The sequence below is a fragment of the Takifugu rubripes genome, chromosome 15, assembly GCF_901000725.2.
Source record: "Takifugu rubripes chromosome 15, fTakRub1.2, whole genome shotgun sequence".
In the NCBI taxonomy this organism is placed as follows: Eukaryota; Metazoa; Chordata; class Actinopteri; order Tetraodontiformes; family Tetraodontidae; genus Takifugu; species Takifugu rubripes.
In genome coordinates, this window is record NC_042299.1 from 12,968,595 (window position 1) to 12,986,228 (window position 17,634).

General features: G+C 42.6%; 1 protein-coding gene across 4 annotated transcripts; it reads left to right on the forward strand.

Annotated features, from left to right (window-relative positions):
• Nucleotides 1-185: 185 nt before the first annotated feature.
• Nucleotides 186-17,071, forward strand: thoc2 (THO complex 2). Of its 4 annotated transcripts, XM_011611509.2 has the most exons (39): nucleotides 186-339; nucleotides 1,647-1,702; nucleotides 2,839-2,930; nucleotides 3,067-3,118; nucleotides 3,204-3,274; nucleotides 3,353-3,474; nucleotides 3,559-3,692; nucleotides 3,863-4,023; nucleotides 4,217-4,309; nucleotides 4,681-4,824; nucleotides 5,230-5,402; nucleotides 5,494-5,689; nucleotides 5,780-5,818; nucleotides 5,940-6,070; nucleotides 6,755-6,856; nucleotides 7,049-7,133; nucleotides 7,445-7,538; nucleotides 7,624-7,704; nucleotides 7,791-7,887; nucleotides 7,965-8,082; nucleotides 8,172-8,351; nucleotides 8,444-8,608; nucleotides 8,744-9,019; nucleotides 9,108-9,249; nucleotides 9,394-9,551; nucleotides 9,689-9,817; nucleotides 9,914-10,045; nucleotides 10,125-10,309; nucleotides 11,050-11,225; nucleotides 11,412-11,514; nucleotides 11,906-12,288; nucleotides 12,689-12,747; nucleotides 14,219-14,254; nucleotides 15,084-15,215; nucleotides 15,369-15,435; nucleotides 15,507-15,646; nucleotides 15,731-15,807; nucleotides 16,193-16,239; nucleotides 16,343-17,071. In XM_011611509.2, the coding sequence occupies exons 1-38, from the start codon at nucleotides 275-277 to the stop codon at nucleotides 16,218-16,220; spliced, it is 4,674 nt and encodes a 1,557-aa protein (XP_011609811.1). In that variant the 5' UTR covers nucleotides 186-274; the 3' UTR covers nucleotides 16,221-16,239; nucleotides 16,343-17,071. The 4 variants fall into 4 exon arrangements, 3 of the variants coding, with proteins under 3 accessions (XP_011609811.1, XP_029704586.1, XP_029704587.1); XM_029848726.1 differs by having other exon boundaries at nucleotides 15,731-17,071; XR_003891049.1 differs by lacking the exons at nucleotides 14,219-14,254; nucleotides 15,084-15,215; nucleotides 15,369-15,435; ... (2 more) ...; nucleotides 16,193-16,239; nucleotides 16,343-17,071 and adding an exon at nucleotides 14,055-14,186 and having other exon boundaries at nucleotides 12,689-13,761.
• The last annotated feature ends 563 nt before the right edge of the window (nucleotides 17,072-17,634 follow it).

Genomic DNA, 17,634 nt, shown 5'->3' on the forward strand with positions numbered 1-17,634 from the left:
AGTTGAGTTAATAGACCAATAGACCTCTGATGTGCAGCGACAGTCAGGCTCAATGACTCAATGTCCCAACATGCAACAGTGTATCAGCGGCAGAAGCGACCCAGCGACCCTTCTTCTGCCGTAAAGAAGGGGGAAAGGAAACGTAAATTGTGTGGCGCATGCGCAGAAGCGACATGGCGCAGATCGGGTTCCGGTTGCAGACCAGGCACTGACAAACCACATTTTCCCTGTGTGTGCCATGATGAACTAGACATCCGGCCTGTGTGTATGGAAGATGGCGACACTTATCATCCCTGGAGAATGGATCAAAAACTGGGAAAAATCCGGAAAAAGCGAGTTGTGAGTAAAGCTGAAGCCAGATACGCTATCAGGGTTGTAAACAGTTTTCATTGGCGAAAGCTAATGGAAGAAAATACGCCACACATTGTGTATTGAGGGGCTACTATTTTAATTATGCTAGCTGCTAACTAGCGCTAGCGCCATCGACTAAAATAAACTGTTTAAATGGCCGGTTACTGCGGACAACTGCTACTATTTGGGAGACCTCTGGTGTTTTATTGTAAATCCAGTATATCTCTCTTGCTCTTGTATGGCAGTTTTTGTTTTTGATAGGCTAGTATTTCGTTTAGCTCACGCTCCCTCCAGACGACTAATTCTGTTGTTTCATTTGTAAACATAATAGCTCACAATGCTATTATTAACTGTTGCTCATTGTGTATTTGCATTAAGTTTTTTTTATTTTCCACTGTTGTCTTGCAACACAGTTGACGAGTAGATTGCACTTTGTGTTGTGTAATGTGAACAGCAATGTGAACTGAGCGGTATTTCAGTTAGCTTTGGTACTAGCTACATTTGTGGATAATTTGTTAAACTCTATAATAACACGCACAACCTATCTTTCCATTGTGTTTAAATTCGATAAATTCGAATGCTATTAAATCCGCATCTTTATGTTTTGTATGGTACACCTGCTTTGATGTATTTTTGCATATTCCATCACAGTAGCATATATTTCCTGATAGCACACAGTCGCTGTGGTTCGATATTAAATTATATGCTAAAAGCTAACGAATGGTTGAGCAACAATGAGCAAACAACTGCATCGGGACAACGTAAAAGTAGAATTCAGCACCAAAATCGGAATTCGCCGTAATTACACGTCTTTCACGCAGAACAAAGACTTTCACGGTTTTATGATCACAACAAATGACAGAGGCTCATTGAAGGTGCAAGGCCTCACACATGCACGGTAGATTAGGCCTGCAGTGACGTTAAGCAACATTCATAAAGCCTGCAGATGGATCTGGAGTTCTAACTCTGGCCAGTTGCATTGAACAAGACACTGCAGCCCACTACGAATATTAGTAATTATTCCAGGAAACTTACCAGAATATTTCAGTAAGAGCCGTTATGTTAGATGTCTTGGTGGTAGTTATCAATCATCCCCATTCAGGTTTTTATGCACTGCTTACAACATACCATAATAATTATAGAGTACATTTGCAGCTTTATCAGTTTTTAATAGTTTTGATCCATCCTTTTGATTCACCAGACAGATCTCATGAACAGCTGTATTGGATTTAGTCGGTCCAGGCTGTCCTCCTGTTTTCTACACTTTTACTGATGTGTCTTTTGTTTCATTCCAGTGTGCAACTCTGCAAAGATCTTACAGAGAAAACGCAGCATGGAAATGAAATTAGAGGTAAGATCAGAGTTCTTCCTGTCTCCTTGTGTTTATTTATGCTTTTTACCTATGCAAATATATGCAGATTGTTAATGTGATGATAATCATTTTGTTTGCTGTGACTTTTATCATCAGCACTGAAAACAGTAAATAACAAAGATGTATGAAGGTGAAAATGGTCACGAGAGAATTGTGTGCTATTCAAAGAGAATGAAAAATAATCATTCCTCTGCAGTACGTCTGGCTTCATCTTTTTGTCCTTTAGCTTCTTAAATGAAGCACTGGTTGGCTGGTTTAAAATGTGTTTGGTTTATTACTATAATTATATAATGTAATCAATATAAATTATTCGACTGCATCAACCAAAACTGCCTAGCATGTTATTAAAAGCTGAAAACATACTGGTGAACCAAAATTGTCTGGAATAATATCTTAAATGAGGAACAGATCACTTTAACTTTGGTGAAACAAGTTTTCTTTTCACTATTGTGAGTGTAACGTTGTTTCCACGTGCCCAAAACAAATATTTTGACCTAGCAAACTCTGGCCTTATTATTTTTAGGATTATATTATTATTGGTGAAGCCTACCATTATTATGAGTGTTAAATTCATTCGGGTCAAATTCATGTGTTAAGAAATGTTGGCTTGTTCAGGAAGGTGTGGTGTGAAGGAAACACCGGGATCTGGTGTCATGGCCGACGTGTCGGGACAATTGTGATTACGGATTCGGATACGGAATGACCATGACATCATAGGAGCGCAGCTTGCCTTCATTCACACCTTTTTTTTTCATAAATATATATTAATAAGCTTTTCGTGTAATGAATGCAAACATATTTAAGTGACCTTGAAGATGTCACTTTATTCAATTTTGCACTACAGAACAATACCAAATGAGTTTGTTTTGCCTTGCTAATCGTCCATCAAGGTCCCTGATTGGTCAAAAGTGGAGATTATTGTGGTTAGATTCATGCGTGTTTCCATTTTACCACACGATTTTTCTTCATCCTAAATTCTAAGCATCTGTTCCACGTCAGGCTGCTGGGATGTCCTGTTGTTTGCTGCTTTACTGCATCCTTCAGAGTTCTGCTGCCCTTGTGTTGAAATGTCTGACCCTAATGGCAAATGCCTCCCTGCTCCTGTTTCCTTTCAGATATACAGACAGCCTTGTATGAGCTCTGCTGGCAGGTTGTACAGGGAAACCTCAAGTTGGATCTTGCCACCAGCGTGCTTGGAGACATGATGGTAGGACAATTATTGCTGTTTAATATGTGGTCCCCTTGAAATATTACAAATAATGCACTTTGTTGTGCATTTGCCTTGATTTCAATGAAGGTTTATTGAAAGTACAAATATAAACTCATCACTTTTCTCCCTTCAGGAGCTTCGAGATGACATGTCATCTATTTTAGCAGATGTGTTCTGTATTCTCGGTAAAAATCCTGATTTATCACAAAGCTATCTCAATGACAGCGTTTCGATTTTTAACTGACGTATATTTCCATGTTCGTGTTCCAGATATAGAGACGAGCGCACTGGAAGAAAAAAACAGACGTGACCACTACACACAGCTGGTGGGAGCGTGTTTGGTAAGAACAACTGGAATCCTCGATTTGATGGTCAGTGCGGATGGAATTCCGTCATTGATGGCCGCTGCTGTTCCTCAGGTGTGTGTTCCAGAGGCCATCCTGAAAGAACGACTAGATCCAGAAACGCTGGAATCTCTTGGACTAATTAAGCAAGCCCATCAGTTCAATCAGAAAATCGTCAAAATCAAAACCAAATTGTTGTAAGTACACGTCACGGGAGAAAGTTCACATTTACACTCTCTTTGCGTGAATAAAACCATTTTTTTGTCTTTTTTTTTTTTTAGTTACAAGCAGCAGAAGTTTAACTTGTTACGGGAGGAGAACGAGGGCTACGCCAAGCTGATCACTGAGCTCGGCCAAGATCTGTCGGGCAGCATCACCAGCCACCTGGTTCTGGAGAGCATCAAATCTCTCATAGGTAACGCAGTTTTTAACAGCGCGTGGTGTGATGTGAAGGCTGGTGCAGCACAGGTGCAGATGCTTTTTCTGTTGTTAGTGGTTTCAGAGCAGCTCCGTCCTTGTGAGCACATCCAGGAAACATGGTCTCTTATTCATGTGGTGCGGTTTGCTTGCTCGTTCTGCTTTCAGGGTGTTTCAACTTGGACCCAAACCGTGTGTTGGACATAATCCTGGAGGTTTATGAGAGCCGATCTGATCAGGACGAGTTCTTTCTGTCTCTGATTAAATCCTACATGTGCGAACCTCTCACACTTTGCCACATACTGGGCTTCAAATTCAAGTTCTACCAGGTATGAAAGTCAATAACAGCTCACTCACAACGCTCATTAAATATACAAGTCAGGTGTTGAAATAATGAGTGTTGTTGAATTTATTAATGTACTGCGACAGAATTCGTAGAGTGCGTTCCTGTTGCTAATGCTAATCCAAATGATTATTTCTTGTATTTCAGTGATATAAAAAACAATCATTGTTGTTTTCCAGGAGCCCAATGAGGAAACCCCAAAGTCCCTCTACCACATTGCTGCTGCTCTTCTTCATCATAACCTAATAGAGTTAGAAGATCTTTATGTGCATGTAAGCAAATACCAACAAATACTCTTAATGCAGTTCTCTCTCCTCGTAAACATGACATAAATTGTGATCACGCAAACCTGCAATTGGACTTAGATTTCTGGAATTAAAGGCAGGACAGGTGATGGAATTAATATTTAATATTTGTTGTTAACCAACAAAATTGTTGGGATCAAACTCCCCATTAAATTTGGCTCCTCATTCTAAGGAATTTGCAGATAAGATTGACTTAGAAATCCACATGATGACCTGAAAATGTGATATTTAACTATTTAACTGGTGAGACTAAAGCACCGTTGTATAAATCAGGCGTTTTGGATGATTTTGGGTCAATATTGGCTGTGAAATAACCTGCTGCCTCGCTGTCATTCCAGCTGATGCCGCCAGATGTCACTATTGTAGAAGAGCACAAACGAGACATCTCAGAGGCGAAGCAGCTCGATCGCAAGCTGGTTAAGCTGGTGTTGCCCACTGACAAGAATGAAGAAAAGGACAAGGAGGATGATAAAAACGAGAAGGTATTATTGCATTTATAGCACTGGATGAATGCTGAAAGTTTTAAATTCTACATATCTTTTTTTATAACTCTGCCATGGAGGTTATGTGGCAGCTGGCTTTGATCCTAAAACAGCATTCTATGTTATGTAACCTTGCACTACCACAGCCTGTCTATACACTATACATATACTATGGGTTTAAGTCACAATATATCCCCATATATTGTGACTTATTGTGAATGACCTGCTTGATGGCCTGTGTTCTCCAAAGTTCTTTTTTTCTAGTTTGTTTATGTCACCCTGTAATAACCAGATATGTATTAGGGTTAAATTGAAAAGTACATTCTTATGTTCTGGTTCTCACTGTGCTGTGAACAATATTACTTTAAAGTCCAGAGATGCTCAGTTTCCGTTCTGTACCCGCAGCTGCCTGATAACCAGAAGCTCGGTCTGTTAGAAGCTCTGCTCAGAATCGGAGATTGGCATCATGCCCAAAGTATTATGGACCAGATGCCATCTTTCTACACAACTTCTCACAAGGCCATTGCGCTGGCACTCTGCCAGCTCGTGCACCTGACTGTGGAACCTCTTTACAGAAGGTGCGATCGTATTTCTGGCTTTGATTACAGCACAGTTTCATGGCAAAATGGAGAGAAAATCGACTCTGACAAAGTTGTTTGTTCCACAAAGGGTTGGTGTGTCGAAGGGGGCGAAGGGACGCCCATTGCATCCTCTCAAGAGCAAGCGAGCTCCAAGACCTACAGAGTGTTTCGAGGACCTCCGCAGGGACACATTCAGCATGCTGGGCTACCTGGGCCCCCATCTCTCCAACGATCCGATTCTTTTTGCCAAGATTGTGCGTCTGGGCAAGGCCTTCATGAAAGAGGTAAATAAAAAAAAAAGCCCACACAACTATAAATACATCCTCACCACTTTTAGAATGGAATTTTGGTTAATTTTGACTTTGTTTTCTTAGTACCAGAATGAAAGCAGACCCGATGCCAGAGACAAAATGGTGAGAAAGAAAGTGGCAGAATGTCTTAATTTTAAAGTTGCCACAACATTCCAATGTTTCGTTTAAGTAATTTAGCTATTTTTTCTCTCATGAATCATATAAATATCTGTATATATTGCAGGATACACTGTTGAGTTGTTTCCTGAGCATTGCAGACCAGGTGCTGCTTCCTTCTCTGTCACTAATGGAGTCAAATGCTTGCATGTCTGAGGAGCTGTGGGGTCTTTTCAAACTGTTTCCATACCAGCACAGGTAACGCACACGCCGACACCGTTTAATTGAGTTGTCAGATAGATACCTTCCCCCAGGCAGTCTTCTAGTTGTGTGCTAACAAGCCAACAAGGAAAAAGCCGAATGCACAAGTAGAGATTAGGAGTGAGTTAAGTTAATTTACCTGTGTAGACAAACACAGCCAGTTGTTTTTCCCACTCTCGTCAGTGACGATTGAGCCAACAATAATTTGAGCTGGGCACAGTCACGGTTCAAGGAGAATTTCACTGCCTTTCAACAGACTGGGAAATTCTCAAAGGAACTATTTGATATGAACTGAAAATTGACAAATGAAGCAGTTTGCTGACGCGCTGCTGTGCTGTGCATCGCAAAGTGGACGTGGATCTTTTTGCTGAATGTGTTGAAGGTTTGCCTCAGCATTGCTTGCTTCCATTGTCCACCAGTGCAGAGTACTGAGCGGGTTTTCAAGGCAGTCATTGAGTAATGGTCCTTTCAACAAATGTTCCTTAAATTGGATGGTTTTAACCTGACATTAAACGATATAATAGTTCTTTGCTTTATGTCTTTATCCTGTAACATTCCTGGATTTTTGATTGGTTAACACAGAAATTAAAACGTATCTGTGTTGTTGTTTAGACATCTAATTCCCATGTTGTCTATGCTGGTTCTAACCTGCTCTTTTGACATGTTCCTGTCATCCCTCAGGTACCGGTTATATGGACAGTGGAAGAATGAGACCTATCTCAGCCATCCGCTCTTGGTTAAAGTCAAAGCTCAGACTGTGGAAAGAGCCAAATATATCATGAAGTAAGATATTTTTGTTTTGGCCATTTGCTGGGGTTTTCTAAACACTATTGGACTTTATTCCCAATTTCCATTGGCATGGGTGTTAAGTCTGTGTTTTAAACAACCGCATATCCATTCAGGCTATAATAACCGACTCCAAGCTGTAGCTGAGTGTTTCAATCTCTTTTTTTCCTCTGATTCTCCACCTCTCAGGCGATTGACCAAAGAGAATGTGAGACAATCTGGAAGGCAGGTTGGCAAGCTGAGCCATAGCAATCCCACCATCCTCTTCGACTATGTAAGTGTACTCTGCTGTTCAGCTTTAAATGTGCTACCTGCAACACAACATTCTGTACCTGTAACATTTCAGCTTTTACAATGGTCTCCTTCAGAGTCTGTATATAATACAAGCTATTTCTGGGATTCACACCTGTGAATGTCACCTCTTAATGTTCCTTTGTGCAACACGTGCATGCACACATGCTTTAAGGGTGATTGCATATTAGTGATACAATGATTTTATGAAAGAAGTGCATCTAGAAAGACATGATCTACAGTCTCCATATGTGGTGATGCTTAAACCCTCGGTTCTGTCTGGTTGTATGATAGATGCTGTCTCAGATCCAGTGGTACGACAACCTCATCGGTCCAGTGGTGGACTCCTTGAAATACCTCACATCTCTCAGCTATGACGTCTTTGCCTGTATCTTACAAATGGGTGTGAGTGTGATCAGCTGTAGTTGTTTGGGCTTAGTTTTGTCTGCCGTTCTTCTTAACCGCGTCTTCAGATTGCATCATCGAGGCTCTCGCTAATCCAGAGAAAGAGAAGATGAAGCACGACGACACAGCTATTTCCTCATGGCTTCAGAGTGCGTGTTACACTTGGTTGACATGTTACTGTGCGACAAGCATATCATCTAATATATACTTATATTTCTCCCAATTGTCCATCAAGGCCTGGCGAGCCTGTGTGGAGCTGTTTTCAGGAAGTATTCTATTGAGCTGGCCGGTCTTCTTCAGTATGTGACCAATCAGCTAAAGACAGGGAAGAGGTAAGATACCAGCAGCACCAATCAGAAGACCTCTGGAATTTTTGTTAATAATGTTTTTGATTTTTCTTTATTTGCAGTTTTGACCTCTTGATCCTGAAAGAGGTAGTACAGAAAATGGCTGGCATTGAAATAACAAACGAGATGACTTCAGAGCAGTTGGAGGCCATGACGGGAGGCGAGCAGCTCAAAGCAGAGGTCTGATGGTTCAGTTTGCATTCTAATTCCCAAAGGCTGTTTACTCTGCCAGTGCTTGAACAGGCAACTTACGCTGCATCTCTTGATAGGGTGGGTACTTTGGTCAAATCAGGAACACCAAGAAGTCTTCACAGCGTCTAAAGGATGTGCTGCTGGATCATAAATTGGCTTTGCCGCTGTGTCTGCTCATGGCCCAGCACCGAAACGGGGTAGTATTCCTAGAAGGTGGAGAGAAACACCTGAAACTTGTTGGCCACCTTTATGACCAGGTAGACATCCTTTTATGCCCATTTCTGAATGTGATCCAACACCTTTTCGTATGACAAACAGAATTTGAATTCTTGATCTGTTTTTCTCACAGTGTCATGACACATTGGTGCAATTTGGTGGCTTTCTAGCCTCCAATCTAAGCACAGAGGACTACATCAAGCTGGTTCCCTCAATTGACATTCTTTGTAATCAGTTCCACACTCCACATGATGCTGCCTTCTTCCTGTCCAGGCCGATGTATGCGCATCAGATTTTGGTGAGTATTTATTATTATTATTATGCAAAATATGACACGGCAAGCATAGAGAATCTTTCATCTCCAATTTCTTTTCTTCTTTTTTTTCTTTTTTTACAAAAATGTAAACCTTCTGTGCATTTATTTTACTTACAGTCAAAGTACGATGAGTTGAAGAAAGCAGAGAAAGGCAACAAGCAGCAGCAGAAACTTCAAAAGTACGTAGCTGCCTGCGAGCAGGTGATGATGCCCGTGCACGAGTCCGTGGTTTCCCTCCATCCACCCAGAGTCTGGGACGACCTCCGCCCTCAGTTCTACGCCACCTTCTGGTCCCTCACCATGTACGACCTGGCAGTTCCACACGTGGCCTACGAACGGGAGATTAACAAGCTCAAGACCCAGATCAAGGAGATCGAGGAGAACACGGAGATGGTGAGGAACTCTTGACATCTCGTCACATTGGGGAAAACCTGTTATTTTGTGTGAACCTGTGGAATAAATCTTTCTATTTTTATCGTAGCCTATGAATAAGAAAAAGAAGGAGAAGGAGCGCTGCACTGCCCTTCAGGAAAAGTTGCAGGAGGAGGAGAAGAAGCAGATGGAGCACGTCCAGAGGGTTTTGTACCGCCTTAAACTGGAGAAGGACAACTGGTTGTTGACCAGTAAGAATCCCACATTTCATACTGTGACCAAATCCATGAATCTGACAGATATGTGTGTTGTGATTCCTCTGCTGTAGAAAGAAGCATAATATAGATTACATGTTAAAGGTTCATTTGACCCAATCCCAAACATTTTTCCGGCAGAGTCTACAAAGAACGAGACGATTACAAAGTTCTTGCAGCTTTGTCTCTTCCCTCGCTGCATCTTCTCTGCTATCGACGCGGTGTACTGTGCCCACTTTGTTGAGCTGGTCCACCAGCAGAAAACACCTAACTTCTGTACACTCCTGTGCTATGACAGGGTGAGACACATATTTTTAAAGTTTGGTTATTTAATCATATTTTTATAGCTGCTTTAAAAGAGCCATTTTGTAAATCGAGTCATTTATCAATAAGAGCGTCCTGTTTACAAGAAACCTTCTGTTGTGTCACTTTTCAGGTGTTCTCTGCTATTATTTACACTGTGGCGAGCTGTACGGAGAATGAGTCTCACCGCTACGGCCGTTTCCTCTGTTGCATGCTGGAGACTGTGACTCGCTGGCACAGCGATCGCGCAATTTACGAGAAGGTGCTCCCTCCTGAATGCTTCTATTCACCAGTCTAATGTTTTCCAACTTGAGATTGTCTTGGAATTGACAGATTTCTTTCTGTTGTGCCCTACCAGGAGTGTGTCAGTTACCCTGGTTTCCTGACCGTCTTCAGAGCCACACGTTTAGATGGAGGGAACAAAGCCGATCAGCTAGATTACGAGAACTTCAGGCATGTGGTGCACAAGTGGCATTACATGCTAACGAAAGTGAGTCTTCTTGCTTTGATTTTCTTCGCCAGAACTCGATGTCTGAGCAACCCTCTTATGTCTGCATCTCTGCTTCCAGGCTTCGGTTCACTGCTTGGAGACTGGAGATTACACCCACATCCGCAACATCCTCATCGTGCTTACAAAGATTCTGCCCTTCTACCCCAAGGTTCTGAACCTGGGCCAAGCACTGGAGTGTCGCGTTCACAAGATCTGCCTTAAGGAGAAGGACAAGAGGCCAGACCTCTATGTCTTAGCAATGGGGTAACACAGTGTGCTGTTAGCTCTCTTTAGAGCATAGAACATTGGGTCCTACATAAGTAGGGCAATGGTGGATAGCATGTGTAATTGGTTAAATGTAGTGCTCTTATTATAACCCTGTTACCTTTGTGGAAGGGAACATTATGCTTTTTTTTGTCATTTAATTTAAACTAGTTTCAAATGAAATCAGAACTTCTAGAATAATGAGGATGGATGCATGAGAATACGTTGCTCTGCTAGTATAATACTGCAAAGTTGATTGGCTCGTTTTCTGCACCGTTATTGAAGAACAGAAGGGAAGATTGCACACTTGCGCTACCAGGTTAAAATTGAGTGTGAGGCAATTGTGTTTAGCAGTTTGCAGCTTCTTAGCAGCCATAACTGGTGCAGGGTGGCCTATTGATTCTGCTGATGTTGAGTTTTCTCTATTGAATTACTTGGCAGGTGTAGATAAAAGGTGCAGCTGAGTGGTACAGAGAGACATAGTGCAGCTTGAGGATGGTTTTGTCTTTTTTCCTGTCAGCAGGTGATGATTATCCTTAAATTTGATCTTGGATATTAAGACTTTTTTCAGCTCTAAGACTGCCAGGCTTTTCCATGCTTTTGGAGACTAAATACAAGGGGCATTTTTAATCACAGGCAGGCGCTGTGCTGAGCTAAACAACATTTAAACAAGTGTGACACTCAAAAAGTTGAAAAGATTCCATTTTCCATGTTTTGCAAACATCCTCTGCGTCTTGCAGTTATTCAGGTCGATTGAAAAGCCAGAAGGTGCACATGGTCCCCGAGAACGAGTTTCACCACAAGGAGCAGCCAGCCAGAAACGCCACCCCTGCCAATCAACAGAACGGCCCCGGGAGCACAGGCAAGCCTGCCTCCAGCACCAGCAAAACAGAGGAGGGGACGTCGGAGGATAACGGTGGGTAAAACACACAACACTTTATTTATTTTTACATTCAGGAGGTCAGAAATAGATATTTATTCAGTTCCATGATGCACTATAACAGTGGAGCCATTCCTGTAACAGGTTTCCAATTGAATGTAAGTAGTGTCTGTGAATCTTGTGCTGACATTATCTGTGTGTTTTTTTCGTTTTGTTTTGCAGAAAGGGTCAAACATAAATCTGATTCAGCCACAAAGCTTATGAATAAAGCCAACAGTGCAGCGGCCAAAGTGACCACCAGCAATGGGAATGGTGCTCTCAATAGGTACCAATCTCTTTTAGATTTCTATCCCTCTAAACAAGGTGTGACAACATGTACTAGTTTTACTTATTTACGAAGGGAGAAACAAAAGAATTTGGTACTAAAGAATAGAGTCGCATCACAGCCTTGGAGAGGATATAGAATAATTCATTTCTTTCCCTTCTTCCACTCTTCAGCCCTTCCTTATTCATGCCAGATAGATAAAATTATGGTAATTATACTTCCTGTGATTGTTTTGTGCACACCTCAAACGGACTCAGAAAAACAAAACATTTATAGCGGTTAGGATTGGGTCCAGCCCAGCTCAAAAGTGGTTTTAAAGTTTTTGGGACATAACAACTCCCATTTGTTGGTTTTTGTATTTACAATATTTCAAAATGAATTGTTCTCGCAGCACCAAAGCCATCAAAGAACGAGACGACAAAGAGCGGAGCGGGAAGGAGAAAAAAGAGAAAAAGGAAAAGACGCAAGGCAGCACTCCCGAGAACAAGGTGGACCGTAGGGAGAAGCAGAGAGATGAGAGAGCAGCCAAGGAGGAGCGGGTGGTGCGCGAGGGTAAGGAGAAGACTCCAAAGGCAGACAGGGAGAAAGCAAAGGCCGAAGAGAAGAGCAGCAAAGACGACAAGGTCAAAGCCATCAGCGGGGAGTCTGCAGAGCTGTCCAGAGAGCGCGATGTCCTCAAGGAGCCCAAGAGCAAGGAGAAAGGAGACCGCAGTGCTGTAACCGGAACTCTCAAGTCGCCAGTTCCCAGAGCAGAATCAGCCGAATCTGAGAGGGGTAAGAACCCGATTCCTCTGCCAATGATTTAACTTCGTGAGTAAAGTGGGAACAGAAATATTCGCAATTATGATTGGGCTTTATGGACACCAGTAACTAAAGAGTTGAGCTACTCTAAAGACCATTTTATTGGCTCAGAGTGTGTGTCCCAGATCTTTCCACATTAAATTGCACTAATATCAGCTAATATATTTTTAAGTTGTTCTAATCTGATTTCACAAAGTAGCTGAAAATCTTTACTATGAACATCACCTAAGAAACGAGAGGACCGGTAATAACAGAGATTTAGTCATCTAAATGAGGTAGACTGCTGTATTAACCTTCAAATGTCTGTATGCCAAGTCTCTGTTGTGGAGGAATATATGTGAAGCTCTAACAGCTCTCCTCTTCGCCCCCCCAGATCACAAAAGACGAAAGCTCGACAGTCACTCTTCTCCGTCCCACTCCTCATCTGTTAAGGTTAGTATGGCTTGAGGAAGGCTGTACCAGTTTCTTCTCTATCTGCCGGAGCGTTCCCTGCCGTTGCACATTCAGCAGCCCCGAAGACCACCGAGGAGAGTTGTCATAGAAACGCAGGCTCGGCATCTGGAAGCCCCAGGAAAATCCATGAGTTGTCAAGAAATCTATGGACTTGAGCATCGTGTTTTCCAGAATCGTGGGGGAAAAAGAAAAACCCTCAAGGACTTAGCCAAGGGGATGTTGTATATATTGAATATTTTCATATTGAAATATTAATCTATTTTTCTAAAATGAAAACAGTCAATGTGCCTTGGCAAAAAAGAAAGTTTTTTTTTTTTTTTTTAAACCATTTCTATATTGCTCGTGGATTTGTTTCTTTTACTTTTTGGGCTTTTTCAAAGTAATACCCACTTGAAGTCAGATGGCCCGTCGAAGGAAGAGCTCTCACAAAGAATTTTTTTAAATCGCCGACGGCTGTGTTTCAAAACTCAAGACCCCCCCCCCCCCCCCCCCCCGTCCCCCCAGCCCTGTTTTTGCAAGCTGAGAAGAAAGTTCCTTTATTTTAAATGCAACGCACCCAGATCCAGTGCCAGCGCGGAGAGTCTCTAGGGGAGCCCCACACCTGTGCTCCAGCGCCGTAACACACCCCGCCGTCCTCACCCTGCAAGCCGTTTCCACCTCATGGGATGCACGTCCAGTCACTCTTCTTGTGGGCCCCAGCAACGCCGCCCCCGCAATGACCAGCCGTCAGTCGCCGCAGCTCCCGGCAGGCGTCCAGTGGAGCAACACCAGCAACCAGGAAGAAGAATGGGGAATGTCGCTCTTTTGGAACCCGATAAAGGAATAAAAGTGCAGAGGAAAGTGAGCCGGCCACCGCAGAGAGAGGGAGAAGGAATGAGTGGGCGACGCCCGGATCACCTGGAGCGTTGTCCAAACCGCTGGAAGCTTTGATAGGTCTTTATTTAATCCCTCCACCAGAGAAATAGGCTCCTGTGTCTTATCCATTCCTGAACTGTAAGTGACAGCAAGTTCTCTATGTAGGGATGCAGTCAAGCACATAAGAATGGAGTGATTTGTCTTACATAGGCACACACACACACACACACACACACGCCAGAGCACTTGCACTTTAGGTATATTATACCAGCTGTGCTGTAGAGCTTTTATATTATGCTGCGTGAAATAGCAGACATGTCTGTAGTTATCTGCCCAGTAGTTATTTCACATCTGCTCAGGGTTTCTCTTTGTAGAATTGACATTCCAGATGTTGAGCCCATCAACTCTCTTCTGTCATAACTTTGTCAAAGCCTTAGCTCTTCAGAAGTCAAGGGAAGGAGTATGCTGTTCGTCCAGCCAGCCCCCACCAACCCCCCAACCACTCCTTCCAATTCTCTGCTACTGTCTGACAACCTCCTCCCAAACCCCACCCACCCCCTCCCAGCTCATCTGTCATCTCCATTCATCCCCACAGGACAATAGCAACGAACCCAAGGAGGCCGTGTCCAAGGTTTGAGACAACTCTTCTTCTTTAACTCTTCCTCTCTTCTGTCAGACTGCCGTGTAGAACACAAGAGGCTTATATCTGGCTCAGCAACCCCAGGCTCTTCAAACTTAACAGATGAACAACTTGATTAATAATATCAGTCAGTATAGAGCAGCTCAGGAGCAGCTTGGTGCTGCTTCCATGTCTGCACACTGTTGTTTTAGCTTTTGCCCGTCATCTGTGTGCACAGAGAAAACACCGCGAGTCACAGGGGAAACAGTTCTATTCAACATATAGCAGCTGTATTCCATCTCTCTCCATTTCGCTTTGACTTAAACTGGTCATTTATTCAGGCTTTTTTTCTTTTTTGTCTCTTTCCACAAGTTGAACAGGGACACGGAACAATAACAGTCTATCTAATTATAGCCCGCTCGCTCTGGGTCTCACAGCCGCCGCCTTAGCAAACGGCTCCAGTGTTGAAACAGGAGAAATGAGTCAGCTGCCATGTCTCAGGTTTATTACAGAGATTTATTACAAAGCTGCAAAGATGCTGTCAGTCCAGGAAAGATCGGCAAATTGCGGATCGGAGGAAAAGGCAATGGATATTAAAGAACCGAGCTATTAATCACGTTTAAGCTATTTAGGCTAATAATTCCCAGCACACTGCATCTCTTAGTTAGTTTTGGGTTGCCAGAAAGGATGGCACCATTTAATGAACCAAAACAGGCAGCAACAGTTGCAGCGATCATTAAAATGTCTGATTGAAGCTCGTACGTTTGCCACACGTTTGAAAGCTCAGACAGACGCATTGGTGCGCGTGCTCTTTCGTGTTCACGTACGCTTGTGCTTTCAGCAACACATCACCTACAACTCGGTAACCCGGTCGAAGAGCAGAGAGAAGGAGACGGAGAAGAAAGACACTGATGGCATGCAAGTCCGATCCAAAGAGAAGAAGGAGGAGAAGGATCGTAAAGACAGGAAGAGAGTTAGTGTTTAAGATTACAGCCTTCACCCCCCCCCCCCTCTGATTACTGTGTTGGTTTTAATGAGACACAACCCCCCCGGAGCAGCGGCCAAAGCCTTTTAATCACGCACGCTGGGCTCTTACATGCTGTCTTCTTCTGCTTCTTTCTTTCAGGACTATTCTGTCAATGACCGCGAGACGAGCCAAGAACCCAAACGCAAAAAGGACGAAAATGGAACCAGTACGTATGCTGTCCAGAACCGCCCCCCCCGCCCAGTGCAGCGGCGCTAAACCGCTAACTTCTCTCCCCAGATTCTTTCAAGAACAGCGCGAGCCCTCCCTCCGAGTCGCCGCTGTCAGCCGAGAAAGAGAAAGGCAAGAGGTCCAAATCGTCCAGCAAAGAGAAGGCCGAGTCGGTGAAACCTGAGCGCACCTCCTCCGGGGGCAAAAAGGTCACCCACCGCCACCGTTTGTAGACACGCGCCAATCACTGTGTCCACTCACGCTGATCTGAGCCCATCTCGTCTCTGCTGCAGGAGTCCAGGCACGAGAAAGACAAATCTGAAAAGAAAGAAAAGAGAGACAGCACCGGAGGAAAGGAAGAGAAAAAGCAATATCCTTAAACGGAACCCGTCATAGTTCTCCTTATCTTTTCTTCATGACCTTTTTAACTAGGATTTAAAGATTGTGGTTGGCTGGTTTGGTTGTTTTCTTTTTATACAGTCATCCATCCATCCATCCCTTTTTTTAAGAGAATTACCTGCCTAATCAGAGTCGTGCATCGTTAGGAGCCTAAACGTGAGCTGTTGTTGTCAACAGTGATTCTAAGTATGGAACAATCAGCCTGTTGGCACATTTCTTCACACCCTCTGTCTACACAGGCAGACGCAGACCGAGCGAGAATCATGCGCACGTGACAGAAATTCATGTTATTTACAGAAGGAACTTTAAAAAGAAATGTTTCCATCCTATCAATTCATTTTCTTTAACGCTCAAACTCATAAATCTTCTGACAAGCACAGATAATGTGCACTAATCACTGAAGGTAAGGCTCCGTCCTCCTCTGCCACCAGCTCTCAGTAAAGCAGGACTCTTGATCTTTATTCGTGCTATTTTTTATTTTTATTTTATTTCTTCCCATTTTGCAGATCTGGGGAAGCCGTGTTTTTAGCCGCAGGGCAGCCGCGCCTGTACCGTGCTGTTAACCTTCCTTTCTGTGTTGTTTTGACGTAAACGTCCCTCCCGTGTTATTGTAGTCGGGCCATTTAACGCGTCCCCTCACGGTTTCATCCCTGTTTTCCTTTAATGTCGGTGCACAACGTGCTGCTCTGAAACGTAGAAAGGTAGTTATGGTATGAAATGGCGTTTGTAATGTTCATGGATTCAATAATCTTTGTATTTTTGTATGTCGGCACAGGCTTTGCTTTTGTTTGTTTTGCTGGAGTTAACATTCTTTCCACGCTCACTTACCTCATATCCTTTTTGAGATACTTAGATACATTTTATTTATTTATCTCCACCTTTTAATCAAAGTAGACAAGAATAAGTGATGCTAATAAAAAGGACCAGTTTGTATATTGTGTACAATAATAAAGAGTAACGTGGAATTCAAATGTTATTTCTTTTTCATTCACGTTTCTTTCAGTGTTTTTTTTTTTGTTATTGATCGGCTTTTTACATCATTTGTATATTAAAAATGTCCCACTGTTCCTAAAGTTTCCAATTGTAAAGGAAAATTCAAAATTCGTAAGCTTTTTCATGCAAATATGTCACATTGGAATGAGTTTGGGGGTTTTATCTGCTGTAATTCGGTGTAAGCTTCGTTCTTTTTTAAAGAAACAAAAAAAAACAATAAATCTTAGTTTTCCTAGTGTGTCCCTTTGGTGTCTGTTATCTTTCTTTGTTTCTTCTCAATCAGGAAGTGGAGGTTTGAATTTTGACCAAAGGTCACTCCTGCACACAAAGTTTGACAATCAAACGTTTTCAAATTTAGAAGTTCTAGAAAAAAACATATTTTTACATCTGGCTGAAATTATTACTATTATTCTTAGAATAGTGAACTTTTGTGATTTCTAGGTCAAAGCTGAGCTGCTATATTTAACATTTAGTTTTAAAACAGTCGACTTGTATAAACTTCATAAATTATAAGATATGAAAGTTGTTCAACCATCTAAACTGATAATTTATTCCAAATTCATTAAAACCCTGAAGGTTTGTATAAACTACAAGAAAAGTGCAGACAGGATTGTCCAAAAGGTGAATAGAAACTGTTTTTATTAAGGAAATGTAATAAAATTCTCTGTACACGGCCCCTCTGCAGAGGCGGGATGTGTTCAAACATGCAACTCATGGCTGAGGTTCTGTTACAAATAAACCGGGGGGAGAAATCCAAACTACTGGAAAACAAACGTTGGCGGAGCCCAAATTCAACTTTGGAGCT